Source organism: Phaethon lepturus, unplaced genomic scaffold, assembly GCF_000687285.1.
Source record: "Phaethon lepturus isolate BGI_N335 unplaced genomic scaffold, ASM68728v1 scaffold247, whole genome shotgun sequence".
NCBI classification, from domain to species: domain Eukaryota; kingdom Metazoa; phylum Chordata; class Aves; order Phaethontiformes; family Phaethontidae; genus Phaethon; species Phaethon lepturus.
The window spans coordinates 1-17,418 of NW_010551027.1; the positions used below are offsets into that span (position 1 = coordinate 1).

Below are 17,418 nucleotides of genomic sequence, written 5' to 3' on the forward strand. Positions count from 1 at the left end.
TGGAACCGGCACCGGGCAGCCGCGGCCTCGCCTCACAGAAGCCCCGCAGCCCCCTCTCGGCAGTGCCTGGGCCCCGACAGCCAGTTCAACGTGAAAGCGAAAATTACGGATATTCTAATAAATTGTTCTGTTTTCAACTTAATGCAAATCCACTTCTGCTCACGGGACTCGTGCTGTCTCAGCACATCTCGCCATGAAGCGACCGCATAACGTGCCACAGCTGGATGACTTGCAAAGTTTGTCAGCTCCTACACAGAACGGAAGAAGTTCATATGCTGTGTTTGACGATTAACATGGGTATTTTTTTCTTCTCTGGACTCGCTAGACTGAAGAAATGTGTGATGACTGTCAGCTCCAGGATATTTGATTATCAAAGCACACATAAGCGACTGGCTAAAGTTTTGTGCAAGCCAAATAAGTAACAGATCAATTTTAATGTTTTTATTGGGCAATAGAACAGGTCTGTAAAATAAAAGAGCAAGTATTGAGGAGAAATATGAAAGCATCTAATGTATTCTTAATCACAGATATGCCTAATACCTCAAAATTATAAATGTGTAGCTGAACACTTGTCTATAAATTATAAATTATTTAAACTTTTATGTAATTCTAAAAGCGTATCTGAATTAAAAACTTACAAGAGCTAGAGGCACTGGAAAGTCTGGAAATGCCCTCACATGCCTCTCTCCATATTTATACATCTACATATCTTCCAAAATCCGTTCTCCAAAATGGGAAGGAAGCTTCTAGAAGAAAGAGACCTTGACATCTCCGCGTCTTTTGAACGTTTTGCTCATTACCTTCTAGGTATGAAATGCATGACAAAGTACCCTTGCGGTCAGGACTGCCCGCGTGCCCATGCAAGCTGTTATTCACGCGATGAAGTTCCCATGCCATCGTTTCCCAAGAGAAATCTGGTCCAAACTCATACAGACCTATTCGAATCAGATTCTGGCTTTACCCCCGCGCTACTTTTCTGCACTGTGGATATAAGCTCTGCTCGTGCTTTAGGTGCACGCACCAACAGTCCCCTTGCGGCATGCCCGCAATCGCCTTCTCCACTTTTAATTCGGAAGCTGAACTTCATCTGCCAGCTTGTCAGCGATGGTCCCCCCTGCTGCCTCCAAACCTCATCCTTTATTGCAGAAAGGAAGAGAGAGCCCATACAGGGGACTCCAAAAATGTCCCCAAGCATTCAGGGTTTCACCCGCAGCAAGTGTGAAGCAGCCCATTAGCAAGAGGTTCCACAGGGTACCTTGAACAGCGGCTCCATACGACCTGCTTGGTGGTGAAATTAATGTAGAGATCAAAGAACCACCACCAGATTGACTGTTAAGTGAAGTCAGCTAAATCTTATAATTTTTTCACTAAAATTTGGTAAGAAGGAGAAACTATTTCCTACAAGAAGAGTAGTACATTTAATAGGGATTCCGAGAGATTCTACTGAGTTTCCTATGCTGCGATTACATGAAACATGTGAAGTGTTTGGGCAGCAGCTTAACCTTTTTCTGCGTCCCTGGCTCCACCCGATTGCTCCAAAATAGTTACGGGGGAGAAAAAAAAAAAAAAAAAAAATGAAGTGGCAAGCTCTGAATATTTCACAATATTTTCTTATTAGCTACAGCTACATGATCCCCTGTCTTCCAAGATCTATTACATTGGATCAAAAACATAAATGTTCCTGGGTGGCAGTTTAAAGAAAAGCACATAAAACTGTAACTGTTACTTTGCTCATAAGAAACAGGGCTCCTTTGTGGTCAACATTTGTCAGCTCTAAAAGACAACAGAAGTCACTTCTGTCATCCCAAATTCTTTTTATTGGAAGCTGTCTTCAAGCAGGTGGCATACTGCTGGGAAAGGACCTATTGAAAATTCACAAAATCTATAGGGGTAATGAAGTGAGTTCTCCTGTTCTATGGTTCTTGGATATTGTCAACATTGATAAATCAAAATGTTTTCTTCTGCAGTTTATGAGCTCTGGGATCTCCCCATTCATGGGAGATGGTGTTCACAAATTTGCCATGAAAGAGGAATTCCAGCCAGTCACTTGAACTGGTTGATAGGATACACTGCACTTTGTGAATGTGTTTCTCAGAGGCACCTCTATTTGAAGACTGACCATGTTAGCACAAGGCTCTCCGTAATCCTCTTGGACTAGATCTAGAGAACCTAGCACATTTTCCTCCTCAAGGCCTGTGGCAGTCCTTGTGCAGGACCAGGGCATTACGCAGTTCCCTGCGCAGTGCAGACATGGGCAATAGCCTCATGTAAAACTGTTTTCATGCAGTTTCCTGGGCTGGCAAAAGCACAGGCTGCTTTTGACACAACAACCCTTCTCCTGCTGCTTAATGAGACATAGGTAACTCGACAAGTTCCTGCTTTCCCAACTCCTTTAGCGTGCCAGCATGACCAGCATATTGTGCTGGATGTGGAAATGCTCGTGGGTCCATGGGAGCTTGCCAGCTCATCAACTTGAGGCTGTAAACAACCCCCTGCTCACTCAACGCCTGCAGCACTGTGCCAAGCGCAAGATAAGAGACCTGGGGGTTCAAAGTGGGGCTGAGCTTTGAAAAGAAGCTTCTTCACCAGTTCAGTGCCCTCTGCAGAGGCCCAGGATAAAGGTCAAAACCCCTGCAGTGTAGTAGTCTAGAGGAAACATAGAAGTACAGCTAATCCTGCAAGCTTCTCAACCCAACTGCTCGATCTCAGCTTCATCCCCCTTATTTCAGCAGATAAGCTGTATGCGCAACTACTTGATTTTCCCCGGGTCTGCCAAGCCTGCCCCAAGGAACCTTCCAGTCCTTCGGGCAAAGTCTTGGGACAGAGTAAGACACAAAACAAGAGAGGCACAACTGACAGCAGAAAAGACCACTTATCTGCACACTTTTCTTTGCACTTCAGTCCTGCAACTTTAACCTCAGCCTTTGCTCGTCTCTTAAAATTTGTGGACATTTTGTAAGACAATTAAAATGTGCATTTCCTTGTAAGCAGTCAACAGGTTTGGCTGCATAGATCTTAAACGTTTCTTTCCATATATTTGCAAACTTAATAAAGCCTTCCATTTGTTTATGCGCATCCTGTTATCCACTCAGTTATAACGTAACTGGAAGGCACAATTGTGCCAAGAGATGTTATTAAAGTAAAAAAGAAAACAAACAAAAAAGGAAGAGAGACAATTAATTGGCATCTCGTATCTCCCAGCCAGCAACACAGAATTACATTAGTATTGTGTCTGACAGCAATATCAGGTCTATTCCAATGCAATCTGTAACATTAATCACATTCACTGTAATCCCATACAACTGAGCAGTCCTCTCAACTCGAAGATTAAAATCCGCCAAGTAAAGCAGATACTCTATAATCCTGCGAGAGATCTCTACAATATGCCCCATTGGGAATTCTTTCACAAATGAGTACTGCCATTTACAGCTCATTAAGTATTAAAATTTTCATGCACAGTGTAAAGTAGGATGCATATACCCCCAGTGTATATCTCTTGACACTGGGCACACATTAGCTACTCTATGCTTTCTAGCTTTGTGAGCCAGAAGAGAGTTCAAAGGACGAATTTACATAAAATTCACACCGTGTGGGACACGATGTGCCAGAGCCACTCTGATAACACTTGCAGCATTTGCATCCAAGTGATTTTGGAAGTGATGCTGAAACTCATTTGGCTTTCCAGACACACATGCTATTACTATATTGCCGTGGTGTAACTGGAATTTCTGCCTGTGTTCAGTTTTGTAAACTAGGGCAGGATAGGACTGCACCGTCCAAGCAACATCCTCTTAATAGCAAAGTCATCACAAGGACAGAATATGGTACAAGGTCAGCCCAGACTGAAAATGCCACAACCCTACAACCATGTTACTGGACTTTACCCCAGGAACGTCAGTGCTGCTTTATTTAGAAAAAACACTCCAGACAGAAAAGACTTTCAGGCCTCAGCTCAGGATCTACAGATCAAAATATCTGTGTACCAACCATCATTTATACACCCGAAGCAGAAGTTGTCGGTAACCCCTCCATTTTAGCAATTTTCTCAATTATCAGCAAGGGGAAAAATTCATACTAGTCAGACAGCTTTATCAAATTAATAAGTAAGTAGAGGAAGGGGCAATACATCTGAATCGCTGTATCTGAATGTTAGCAAAGCGTTTAATAGAGTTTCTAAATTCAAATTTTTCCTTGTTGGAAAAACTAATCTGCACAAAGCACAGATAGAAATAAACTGAGGTCAGACTAGAAGATCAGAGTTTCTTTGAATTTGAAAGCTGAACTGCACGAAAAAAGTCCAGAGGCTGCCACACTGATCAGCAGTAGGTCCGGTTTCATAGAGTCTTTAATAATCTGAAAAAGTAGAATCAACAACACAGGGTTTAAAGAACAGACAGTTCTCTGGAAGCTGTTATCCAAACAGGATGGTGAAGCTGTAATGAACCAGGTAAATGGGATGGAAATCAAATGAGAACACACAAATAATAATTCAAGATAGGTAGCTAATCATTCAAGCAAAGAAAAATACAAAATACAGAGCTGAATTGGGAAGAAGATGCCTAGAAATCCATCATACTGAAAAGCAGACAAGATGCAGAGAACAGCAGCAATACACTTGTAGTGTATTGCTACAATATTGCTAGCAATACACTTGTAGTGTATTGCTACATCAAAAAACGGTGATTGGAAAAAAAAAAAAGAATTGTTTGACAGGACATTTTACTATCAAGTCTTTGATGAAAGAAGTAAACATGCATGGCATCAAATATACCAACATATATATCCATAACTAAACCTAACCACACAGGCAATCTTATGGACACAAGCTACGCTTAACTATTGACAACATCAAGGATCTTAATGGGATCACTGACACTGCACCCAGTCTCATGACTCCAGTTTTTGACTAATTAGTTACCCGAAAAGTATACAGAATTTTATTTAGAGAAGTGCTATGAATAATATGTCTCAATGTGTGCCAAAACAAGAAAGATCAAACATGTAAAGCTGAAGTTGCAATAATATAATGGTCAGCAAGTGTTTTAAGTGTAAATGATAAGGATGAGGAAGAAGAGTTACAGCAGCCAAAGGCAGAACCAGGTAATGAGATCAGAGTAAGCAATAGAAAACATTGTCTGAAAAAACCTTGGCAATGCGATTGCACTAATTACACTAGGAAAGAGTCTTGCAGCGGATTTATTGGTTGTCTTATTGCTTAAATCCTTTAAAATCAAACCAGCAGAATATCCTGTTGAGTTCACATCTCATTTCAAATTTCTAAACTTTAAGGAAAACATAATGGATCCAATTCTGCCCTCAGTTACACTTGCTCAACTACTTTCTGTAATTAGGCAGTTACCTGGCCACAAACCAAAAAGAGCTTTCTTTCACAACATGTTTTTGAAAAAGAAACATAAAACTTACTCAAGGAATAGACCAAGATTCCTTGTTCTACCCTTGAATGGGTATATTGTAATAAGACACAGGGAAATCTGAATATAAACAGAGAATGGTAACTCCTATGCAATATTAGCAATAAATGCTTAGTGAATGACAAGCGGTCAGCGAGGGAAAATGTAGAGAGTAAACATGTTGTGCTTAAGTAGCGTACATAAAAGAGCTTGCTCCGTATCAGTTAATCCATGCAGAAATATCACACGCCCAAGGACACTGAGATCCAGAATATTTTGCAGAGTAAGGATCATCAACCAAGTAAAGCAGAATTCAGCATGTTTGAATCAGAAATGCTTGTCATTCTAATGAAGCTATCATATCCATTTTATCATCTGTACAAGTGCACAGAGAAAACTAACACTGGGTACAATTTTTTTTTGTTGTTTGCAAGAAAACATTTGCAAAGGGAAAACCACTTTCCTGAATGCGTTTCAGAAGAGGTACTACAGCTCAAGACACTTAGTTCACTTCAGGGAGGAAATATTTCCTATAAGCTTCTAGACAAGCCAGACCAAAAAGCAAACCTTGTAATTTTATGATGAAGAGCATTTTCAATCAGAATGAAAACTTTGGGAGCATTCCAAGGACATTGCTATCTCAAAAGGGAAAGGAAGATGGAGCGTCACCTGAGAAGAAACAGAAGTTTCCAAACCTCACTCGTGTCTGTTGGCATGAGCCATCCATTTTAATGAGATCTTAAAGTCACTGTGCAATGTTGAGCATGCTCTTTATTTATTTTATTAGAAGTCACAGTTTTTTTCCAGCCCTTTTCAAACACCCAAGAAAGAAAGGGTCTAACCCATAGGAGCTACAGCCTGTGAAATTTATATATTTTTCTCTAGTAGTGCCAGAAAATGGTAAAACACACACAAAGGCAGAGAAAATTGTAGACACTCGACATTTCCTCTTCCTCAAACTTTACATGTGTTGGAAACACATTTATTTTAATGAACATTGATCATCTAAATCTCTACAGCACCTTTAACACCTCTGCTGTAACAAAGCATGGCCACAGCTCAGAGATTCCAGTAAGCAGTGGTGGTGTATTAAGAAGCACAGTTATTGGAACCTGTTATACTGTAAAACAGTGTTTTATTAATAGCAAATAGTGTATGTATATAGCATAAGCCTGTGAAAGCTGACAAACACACAGGTGTCCAGCATCTTGAATCAAGCACGTCTGTGATACAGTTCACATTTAACCAGATTGCTATATGTAGTATCAAGCAGTTTCTTACTGGTTATCATCCTCTCTTTTCAGTCACATATAGATCTTTCTTTAAACAAGACATAATCAAAACATGAGCAGACATATATACACATATCTGCATATTTAGTAATTTTTAAGGAATTGGGGAAAATCCCACTCTGGTGTAGATAAGCAAGCCATTTCTCCTATGTCTCAAGACTGATGCAGAGTGATCAGCATCATCTCCAAGTTGGACTGTGAAGAAATGCTACATCTAAAGTTAGCTAGAGAACCACGTGGGACTGCAGCTTATTCCTTGGCAGGCATTTACTTTTCTGCTTTTTTTCTTTTTTGTTCCCCATCCAAATTCAATTCTGCTTAAAAGTGCTGCCCTGATTTGTGCAGTCTTTACATTAGCAACCTTCAGCTACTGTCTTCCAGATTCTTGTCCAAGAGTGGGGCCTTGGCTATTAAAAACCCCAGTGAATCTACATCTTGATGATTTCAGCTGACGTTGCAAGATAAGGTGGAGCAACACAGCAATGCAAAAGATAAAAGACGATCTTGCAGTGTCAAGGAACCCTGTCCTTGAGACCCACTTTCCCACCATAACTATTACCTACATGCAAACATACCTGCTGCTCTGGACTTCAGTTGAGGTCTGGAACGTGATCCAGGAGAAGGAGGTGGTAAGGTGCTATCACCTGGGCAGGTCTCATTCATTACATCAGGACAAATTAAGCAAAGGCAAACCCAGTGAGCTACACACTCAAGTCTCCCGGCAGATATCTTAAGCTTGGTATTTCAGAACACTTTGAGCCCAAACTGCAACCATCTACAAAAATTACTGTGGACAGGAAGTCTGTGGCATTGCAGGGTTTTACAGACACAAGCCCATTCTCTAGCTGCTCTTGACTTTTCAGCACAGATATAGTAAGAGATTGTTTCTGACAGGATAGCCCTTACAGCTTACCAGATGACAGATAGTTTAGATCAAATTAAATCTATAAAAACACTACAAAACCACCTTCATACTAGTTCCTAGCTAGCAGTGGAATGAGGACTTTGCAGCATGGCAGATTTCTAAGACAGGCAGACAGCAAGGTAAGTGGAAAGTTTTTAAATCAGACAGATATAAATACCATTAATCCCAGCAATACTATAGTTATTTCTGACAGACTTGAAAGAGGGCCACTACTGGAATATGTCACTGTCTTCCCAAACCTCTGAAAAACATTCTCTGTAGAATGCCTCGGAGTGATCCTGAGAGATGTAATAATGTTAAATGTTGGCTTACTTCCAACTGCTAAGTTGCATTAAAAGGCATCTAAAAATACATACTTTTTTCCTCTTAAGTGATACTTCTCTACATAAGCTATTAATGCACTTGCCAAAAAGACTGTTCTGCAGTATAATGGGGAGAAGAGTGTGAGCATGCCATAGGTGGGAAAAAAAGCTAGGAAGAGCTTTTTTTCGTTATGGCTAATCTTTTTACTTCCAGAAACTCCTCCAGTTGAAGCAGAAGTTAACATTAAAAGTAAGTAGAAAAGAATAAAGGCATGGCTCTGCAAAAAGAGTTCAAATAACCTAAAAAGAAGGGACTTCAGTTCTTGTCTGTTCCTTAAACTTGGTCCTGCAGCTGCAGGCATGGCATTCAACATTCCCTTTCATAAACAAATCGAGCTCCATCTTAATAACAATGTTTTTGCCCTCTTTACTATCTCTGGTATGCTGTGCCAGAACCATAACATTAGGAAACTTCTCTTAATTTCCAGCCTAAATTTATTCAAGGCCACTTGATTCCTCTGTGTTCTTCTGCCAACATTGTCCTTTAGCTTACCACTTCTTTCTGCCTCCCTAGCATTTAACCTTGATGTATTTATAGGCATCAGTCATATTCCAGCTAAAGGATATTGTTAAGAGTAGGCTGCTACATCTGACATTATAAGGGAAACTTCCTCTTATGGTCGTTGTATTATAGTAGTGCACATACTCCGACTATGTTAACAGCCCTGTTATGACAGATACCGTACATAGCAAAAGACCCACAGATCATTGCTAGCTCCTCAAGACAGAGACTGACTGTCTATTTAGTCAAGTCAACCAAAGGATGGGCAAAAAACCAAAATGGCACATGAAAGGGGATGGCCAAATGTCAAGGAGCTCACTTGTGGCAGAGCCAGGAAAACCACGCTCTTCTGCCACCAGTTCGAGATGTCACCCACTGGATCACAGCGGTCTTCACTCCCTTTGTCTTCATGGGTCCTTTGCTGCTGCAAAGCACTACATTTGTAGCAGTCATAATGAAGAGGCAAACCCCAAAACGTTTAGTCAAAGTTTATCTACATTTGGTTCCTTCAGCACTTGAGTCCATGCTGCTTTATGTTTTCAGAAGTAAACTTTATCCGATATTCATCTTCAACTAATAAATCCTGCTGCTAAAATTAAATACCTCCCTGTGTTCCATAAAAGAGGCAGTAAAACAGCAACAAGCACAAAGAAGCTGTTTTACTTTTAGAGTAAGTTTTCTATTTATGGGCTCTAATAGTCTGAGGCTGAGTCAAACACAATACAGGCAGCCAACAGCAGAAAAATATTTCTCCATAACCCTTGAAATGCAGTATTGAGGTAAGACTCTCTTTACTTACAGCTGAACAAAAGCTCCATCTGAAGGGATGGATGCAGCTCTAGGTATACTCCAAAACTGCTACTCATGTTTGCTTTGTGGTCCTCTCACCCCGGGTTCTTTCATCCATTTTCAGTGTTCGGACGCAGGGTTTAAGCCTGCCTGTAGGGTTTGAGCCTGGGGCCCATGAGGCGGTCTGTCAGGTTTCCAGGACATGGGACAAGAGTCACTGGTATGGTCAGCTTCCGTATTAGTTAGTGCAGGTCTGGTCTGACTGCTGAACTTACTTTATCACGATTAGTTTATGCTCTGCAGCTCTGCAGATATAAAATCCACAATAAGTCTGTTCATTTTACATTCAGCACAGTTTCACTGATATCAGTGGAGCTATTCCCGGTACCAGATATCAGTTCCAAAAATGCATTTCTGCACAGCTCATGCTTCTTTCAAAGTATCCATATTATACGCAGAAGATTAGGAAACTTGCCCTCCCTGGAACCCTAAAACATATTTTCAATATTTTCATTAATTCTAGTGCCAGCAGCAAAAACTAACTCTATGCACAAGGACATGGGCCTCATCCAAGACAGTTCCTATACTTTTAAAATGCGACCAAAGAATAAAAGGTAAAAAAATTTTGCTTTTTTACTAAGCCAGATACTACTATGTCTTTGTTCACTGTTGCAAAATCCATGATTACTAGGCCACATCACTGTTTCATTTTGTTATCAAGTTGTTACAGTTAAGTTAGAAAGATTAAGGTCTCCACCTGTAAAGCAGATGCAAAAAATCCTCATAATTGAGAATTTCCAATTCTAAAAGTTTTTACAACATTTAACCTCTTACTTGAGATGCAATCTTCCAAATAATTGCAAGATCTGAAATGAATTTTAGAGCTTAACTGTTAACTAAAAACCAAGCAGATAGAAAGAAAATACAGTGTATTACAGAAACATATTTTACAAATTCACTTTGACCAGTATAGTTTCCATTATCTTATTTATGGTGATATATTATTCATACATTTGCTGCATATGTATTTTTAAAGATAATTAAAAAAGGCTTTCTAGCAAGCTACCTAACTTAGCACTTGTTGCTGACAGCAGGGGGTAGGCTATGACTTTTGTGTGGCTTACAAATTTTAAACAGTAATAAATTGTTCCTGGGATCTATTGTTTTGTCATCATTTGAGAATGAGAAACAACGCTCAGAGCTCTTCTCTTGTACAACTGGAATGCTGGGAAGCGCTGAAAATCCTAAAGTTAACTGGGTTTTTGGTAAGCATTCTTAACTTCCAACGTTACAGTTAGGAGTCCGAAGGAGTTCAACCATTTTGTAACACTTCCTACAAATGTTTCAGTGCCAGAAAACCCACCATTTGCCTGAATGGTTTATACATCTGAATTTATGCTTTAAATATTATGAAGTATGTCTTAAAAGTGTAGCCACAGCTGCATAGTACTTGTTTTAGCCATTAAAATCTGTTGCCTAGGAAATGACCCCTTTCTGCCATCGAAAGACTCCAATGTGTAATTATTCTTAAGCAGTTACTAAAAGGTGAATTTAATGTGGTGGGATGAAAATGTTTAAAATGTATTGAAGCTTAAGGGAGGAAAAACACATTTGTGCTGAAGTGAATACTGCCTGGTGTTAAGGCTGCCATGAGAAAAGCACACTTAGTAAATGCTGTATAAAATTAAACATATCTTAATCTAATGTTAACTGCTTAATTTATTTTATTACCTAAGAAAAACCCAGCACAACAACTACCAATAAATGTACACTGGCAAAACAGAATTAATATTGGAATTCAAAGAGAGTCATGGAACCAGCTCCCCTACAATCCTTCTAAATACATGTCTAACTAAACTGACATACAGCAATTCCGATAGGTACAGTCGAGAAAATCTGGAGAAGGAAACGCTGTGAAATATAAGAGGAAAGCTCTTTTCTTCTGTACCCATCTAAAGGTTTGGCCCTTAAAATTAAATAGGCAGATATATTATTTAAATGAATGCATACTTAAGAGAAAAAAAATAGTATATTTATGCCATTACTGATCTCAAAGATGCCCTCTAGTAAGTATAATCTGTTGTACAGATCCATTGGCCAGGAAAATCTCCAAAGCACTTCCAGACTCTATTTTTAAAGCTAATACTACAGTTAAGACAATCCTTCTCAATAAAAAACACTCTAAATATAATGGCTAATAATAACCTAACCCTTGTCTTTCTCCCACCGACGAGGATGGTGGGAAGCATATATTTTATTGCTATAGCACGATTCCAGCTTTTTCCATGCCCCCCTTCCCCAGCAAGCCTTGGTTTCGTATTTTTCATCGCTAGTCTGGTACATGGATACAGCTCTTACTCTTGCACGCTTAGAGTCTTTAAGAGACACAGGATGCCCCCAGAGCCAAGACTCAGTGGTTTTCAAAACACTTACTGGTTTCAGAAGCAAAGGTTTAATTGAGACAACGGGGTTAGAGCTCTCAAAGCTCTGGGGTCCTTTTGAACTTAGAAACTTTTAGAAATGAATTGCATTGGTAAATCAGGAACAACTAGCACATCTTGGCAGAATTTGTGCCAAATGTATATGGTGAATTTCACATCATTCTAGAGGCCAGGACTATCGCTCCCAGGAGCCTGGACACCGCAAGCAGAAACAACTGAAGCTCAGCATCGATGTGCCATCTCCCGTTCATATTGCAACAAGATCCTGAACAACGTACTTTTATACAAGCCTGCTTAAAAAGAAAAGCAAGTAAGGAAATTCCCAATCAACCACTTGGCAACCGATTTATTAATACACATCCCGTTATCAACCTGGTAACTTGAAAGGGAGTACATTTTAGCAGTTATGCCAGCAATACAAATGCTTTACAGACTGAAAATGCCAAACTCTATGATGCTGCTTAACCAGGACTAAGAGCCCCCCCAGCACGGTTTCGCTGACAGCGAGAGACTCGGCAGTACCAGGAACTTCCTTCTGCTTCCACCTGATAAGGAAACATGCTATACATAGCGCATTAATCTCCTTCGCTCTATGACACATTGCATTAATCACAACAGCTTGCTTCAACCACAGTAAAATACTATCCCAGATGCTTAACCTATGTAGATGTCAAGCCCATGTATCTGCTGATGTTGCAAAAACTCAATCGCATCCCAGCAATATAATACCTAAAATTATGTTAGCGACGAGCAGGAACACAGGCAGCCTGTTTACTCAAAACTCTGCAGCCTAAGGTCTTTATCCAGTAAGTACATTGGCACTTGATTTTACCAGGTACCTGAAGGACCATGTTGTAAAAGTGTAAAATATTATGTAGAGTTCTTGCCTACTGTGTTCAAAACACTGTAATTTAGCTGTAACAGGTACAGAAGAAGAGCTATAATGGCAATCAGAGAATGGAGAATTATGAGATGTCAAAAGCATTTGACTAGTGCTGTGAAAGTTGAGAGACGGTACCACCATTCTTTAGAAATTCATTTAATTAGCTATGAGAGAAAAATCATTAAGTTAAAAGAGAATATTGTTGTAAGGTAGATGTGCACAGATCATGAATACAGTTAGATGGGAAATTAGAAGAAGATAAAAGCATCAGGTGAGTGAAAGTCTAGAACTGTCCAAAGAGGGTAGTAGGAGCAAGGAGTCAGCTGCTGTACAAAAGCACATACTTTCTCTTTTATGAATTTGGATTTGAGTTTTCAAGGAAAAATCCCTAGTTCTATTTAAAAGAACTTTTCAATGCATAAAATTTTATTTGCTAAGAAATTTCACTTCAACAACATTGGGAAATAGGTAATCGTGGGAATTGAGCTTCAATAGATAATTAATATGATGCTCAAGGAAATGGAGCATAAGGGATTTTTATATAACTATCCTCTCTTCCCACACCACCCATAAAGTTAAGCATATGCTTAAGTGATCTACTACATCAAGGCCAGGACATTCTGCCTGTTGCAAACATGAAATCTTACTCCCACAGCATAAATGCTTTTACTCCTTGTGAGTTGCAAGTATTCAGTTTAAGTTTGCATCTTCACACGTGCTACTACACACAGGAAAAAAAAGAAAACCGATACAGACTTCGTCTAACTTTGTGCAAGGTGATTAGAAATGTAGGTCTTGTGCCCTTACAGAATACCTGAAAAATAAGGACATTTGGCACGAACTTTGTCTCAGGCTTCTGTAAAAATCATCTTCTCCGGCAGTTTAAACAATGACTGTGCAGGCTTTAAAGTTTGAATGAAACAGAAGAGCTTGGCTTATTTCATGAGGATGCTGAACATGAATCCCTTTATTTCAGTAGGACACCTGGACATCAGATAGATTGTTTAATATAGAAATACAGAAATGCTACAGAAGCGAACATGAAAGTGAACAGACCGTCACCATTTATGTGTATGTTTGTCCCTAACCTCTCTGCAACCTGATGTTATAATAAAGAAGATGGAAACTTATGGAAGCAAAATAATGTACCTGTGTGCAGGCATGTGCGTACAAACACACGCACACTGAGCAGCTGCAAATGTTCAAACACCAGAACAACCTGAGCAAAGTGATTTAACTGGCATGAAGGCTGGCAATTTATATCACCTAATTCTTGCAAACAAGCCTTTAAAGTCTCTACCACCACGAAGGACTTCAAATCACTCATTACTCAAAAGAAGCAGTTAATCACAACTTTTGAATTTCTTTATGGCATTTTCTTCCGTTCTGGACCCGTATCTGTGATATACTTCAAAGGAGTATCTTTTAATTGCCAAGAAGGAACAAATACATATACCATGTTGTCAGATCTTCTGGCTTGCTTCTTGAACCAAAACTCTGCAAAACTGCTCCAAAAGTCCAATTATTTAATTGCATTGCTCTGGTACAACAGCAATGAAGTCATCCTTAGGCCACCTGTAACTCCGTTTCCCATCCTGCTGTTTATCATGTAATTCTCTCACATAATTACCTCTGCCTCACGTGCCTTGTTACATTACTCCTCTCTTTTCCCTGCTGCTCTTCTGTTTTTTGGTGTATGCTCTTCTGTTTTTGGTGTACCCCATTAATCCTGAGGAGCTGTTTAGTTGTGACCTCTTCCAGCTCACTTTGAAATGCAGAAGCTTAAAGGACCATGTGGACAATGACCCTAAGCCCACCTCTCTTCACGGAGCTGTTGGGCCTGTTTTCTTTGAGGACCGTGCTGGATGAAGACTTCTGCTACCTTCTTACCTATTTTAGCTGCTGGTCTGCGTGCCCTAAGGCTTCTGCCTGCTCTTACTGACAGCACCGGGGCCATTCCAAACATCCTACTTCCATCCCTACTTCTCAGCTGACTTGGGCGCTGGCAAACAAGGGGACGTAAGCAATGCCCCCCCACCAAGAGATGCAGCAGAATATCTGAGCAGCAGAGGTGGCAAGTTCAGCCCAACAAGTTCATGGGTGTACAACCACCTCATCTAATTGTGGCTTGAACACCCACAGGGTCTACTGAAAATAACACCTCTGCTCAGTGGCCCAGGTGAGTATAGTTTCAGTGCCAGGGAAAGTGTCACCGAAGTGTGTCACTTCGGTCAGCCCTTGAATTCAGTCCTTTCCAACGGCAGAAAGCCTGAGTGACAATCTCTTTTACAAAACACCATATTAAAAGGTTAAATCGTTATTTTGAATATGCACTGTTATATTTTGGTGACATTTTACAGACATGCAGCATTTGTTTGCGGTTATTCTGCGAGCGTAGGATTGAGCGCACACCTACACTTCATTTAGTATACAATCAGTTGCATTCCCAACTCGGAGCAGAAGTACAGAAAATACTGCGTCCCCATGTCGTTCCCTGACTAGCCACTTTCCTGACTACAATTCCTGCAACCACAACGCAGTAAGCTGGGGATGGGCACTGGAGCGTGGTGAGCAGCATGTGCCGGTTGCCGCGGCTCAGCTGCCAGACAGGGTGCTGTAAGAGGCGGTGTCGGCAGCACAGAGGTGGCCTGCAGGTTGTGCCAGCGCTGTCAGGGTTTGCTGGACCTCCGCACAGAAGGTTGGGGGGGGGAAGGGAACAACCTCAAAAGCAATTAACTCTCTCTGACCTGCCTTTCCCTCCTTAAACTCAGCATTTTCTGTGAGAACGGATTGTGTAAGAGCAATTTAAGTCATACCCAGGAAGAGAGGCACCTGTGTAAGAGCGAGTGCCTGAAGCAAATGTGTGCACCGACGTCAATTAGAGTAAGCCGGAGGTCTCCCACAAACCCTACTTGGAGGGCACCAGCAAACACCATCACAACACCCTTCTTTCTGAGGTTTGTTTCATGCCTCCTCCTTATCACTAGTCAGAAGGTGATTTCATTTTGACTTGGTGTTCTGCTAGCACGCCAGCACACCTCCTTCTAATAAATCCTTTACTTGGTTTATATGAAGTGCCAATATTTGGGTAATAAGAATGATCTTTTAGGTATCCAACTTTCCTGTCGCTGATGTGAAATCAGGTAAGCACAGAGCAATATTCTAATATTTGAACAGATAAGAGAGGAGGTCACAATGTGTTTTCATCTACTCATGCTAGTATACCCACTAACGTCAAAATACAGTTTGCATAAGCATGGCGAAGAAACAGGATTTAACCCTCCATGAAAACCTCTGGAAACCTCTGGAAAAATAAGAAGCCTTAAGAGAAAATTTACAAGTGTTTTGCCTTGAGACAATGTTGATCGTGGCATCGAGAGCCACAGGTTTCCTCCAGGAAGGCATCTAGGTCAGAAGGCTTCGAGGGAGAGGGTGGGAGTGTCTTCAGTTAACCTCTGGACTTTTGGGAAAGATGTCTTTTTGTTTCCTCTGGATCCAAAATCTCAGAACCAAAACAATTTTTTCGTTATCAGATCTGTTTTTCAGGATATTCCCATGCCCCTAAAATTTCTAAGTTATAAACACATTAAAAGCTGGGGTAATCATTAGGATATGTGGATTGGAATAAAACAGGATGCAAACACAAATTCAATGCTATTTTAAGACTTGTGTTGGTAGCAAAAATCTGCAGAGATTTGAGCAGAAGTTCTCTTGCCGGTTTTGGCGAAATGCCCAGTTAAGCCCTGACAGCACTTGAGATTTCCTAAAGGGAATTTTCTGTGATTATAGCACGAAACGCACTCAGCTACTCTCACATCTTACTTTGTGTACCACCTCATCAGAAAGCAGAGGGCTGGACTTATTACTATTATTAAATGACAGAATTATCATCATTTTAGTTTCAATGCTACCAATTGTTTCTTTAAATTTTACATTTCAGATGCCGGTAAATAGTCATTGTGATAGTAAGTTTTCTGCTGAAGTTTGCATACCAAAGCAACTGTTCTAAACTATCAATTACACATACTGAAAACTGAATACTGAAACCAGCCCCATCCTTCCTAAATTGAGCCCAACCAAATACATTTAAGAATGAACCACGTGATGTCTCACAGGCTTGTACGATCCAAAAGGAGAGAGCTGGAAATGCAATTTGATTCTGAACCAAATTTTGCATTAGCATGCACCGTAGGATAACGGAGTCATTGTTTCAAATCAGAAACTGAACACAGTGAGAATGTAAAAAACACTGACCTTTCTTTGCTAGGTTACTGTTGGGTTCATACTTCTCAATCAGTTGTTGAACTTGTTCTTGTTTTAATGGTGGATAAAGGATTTCATTTAATCGTGGATCACGTTGCTTCAAATTTATAAATTCCGTCATCTGATCAACAGTAAGGTATGGCTTGCTCTTGGCACCACTAGAGAAAAATTAAAGCAACAGCAAAGCTATTAAAATACACAAAAAACTCACAAAAAGGAATAAATTTCCTTGAGATCATCTTCAATGGTCCGTAATTTCCCAAGAAAACCAAAACAAGATTCAAACTATTGTATAACAAAAACATTGTCCCACTTTGTATCCGGACTAATTTACTTTGCCAGAATGTAATGACAAATATTCTTCATCAAACATCTAGGAGTAAGATTTTTTTTTTAAGTGTTCAGCATTACTGACATCAATGGGAAGACTTAGAGCAATGTTAAAAGCTTTTCATTCCTCTGAATTCCTGGAACTAAGCAATTAAAAAAGTAAAAGAGAAAACGATGTGGAATTCAGTCCTGAGCTTGCCACAAACACTGCTGGCATTCC

At 40.1% G+C, this 17,418-nt stretch overlaps 1 protein-coding gene across 1 annotated transcript in view; it reads right to left on the reverse strand.

Annotated features, from left to right (window-relative positions):
- Positions 1-16,859: 16,859 nt before the first annotated feature.
- The window catches only part of LOC104623584 (1-phosphatidylinositol 4,5-bisphosphate phosphodiesterase beta-1-like), a gene marked incomplete at its 3' end in the record, with an annotated part of 21,125 nt that continues 20,566 nt past the window's right edge, over positions 16,860-17,418 (reverse strand). The window contains exon 7 of the mRNA XM_010290720.1: positions 16,860-17,026. Within this exon, the coding sequence (XP_010289022.1) occupies positions 16,860-17,026 (167 nt within the window). The remainder of the gene's footprint in view (positions 17,027-17,418) is intronic.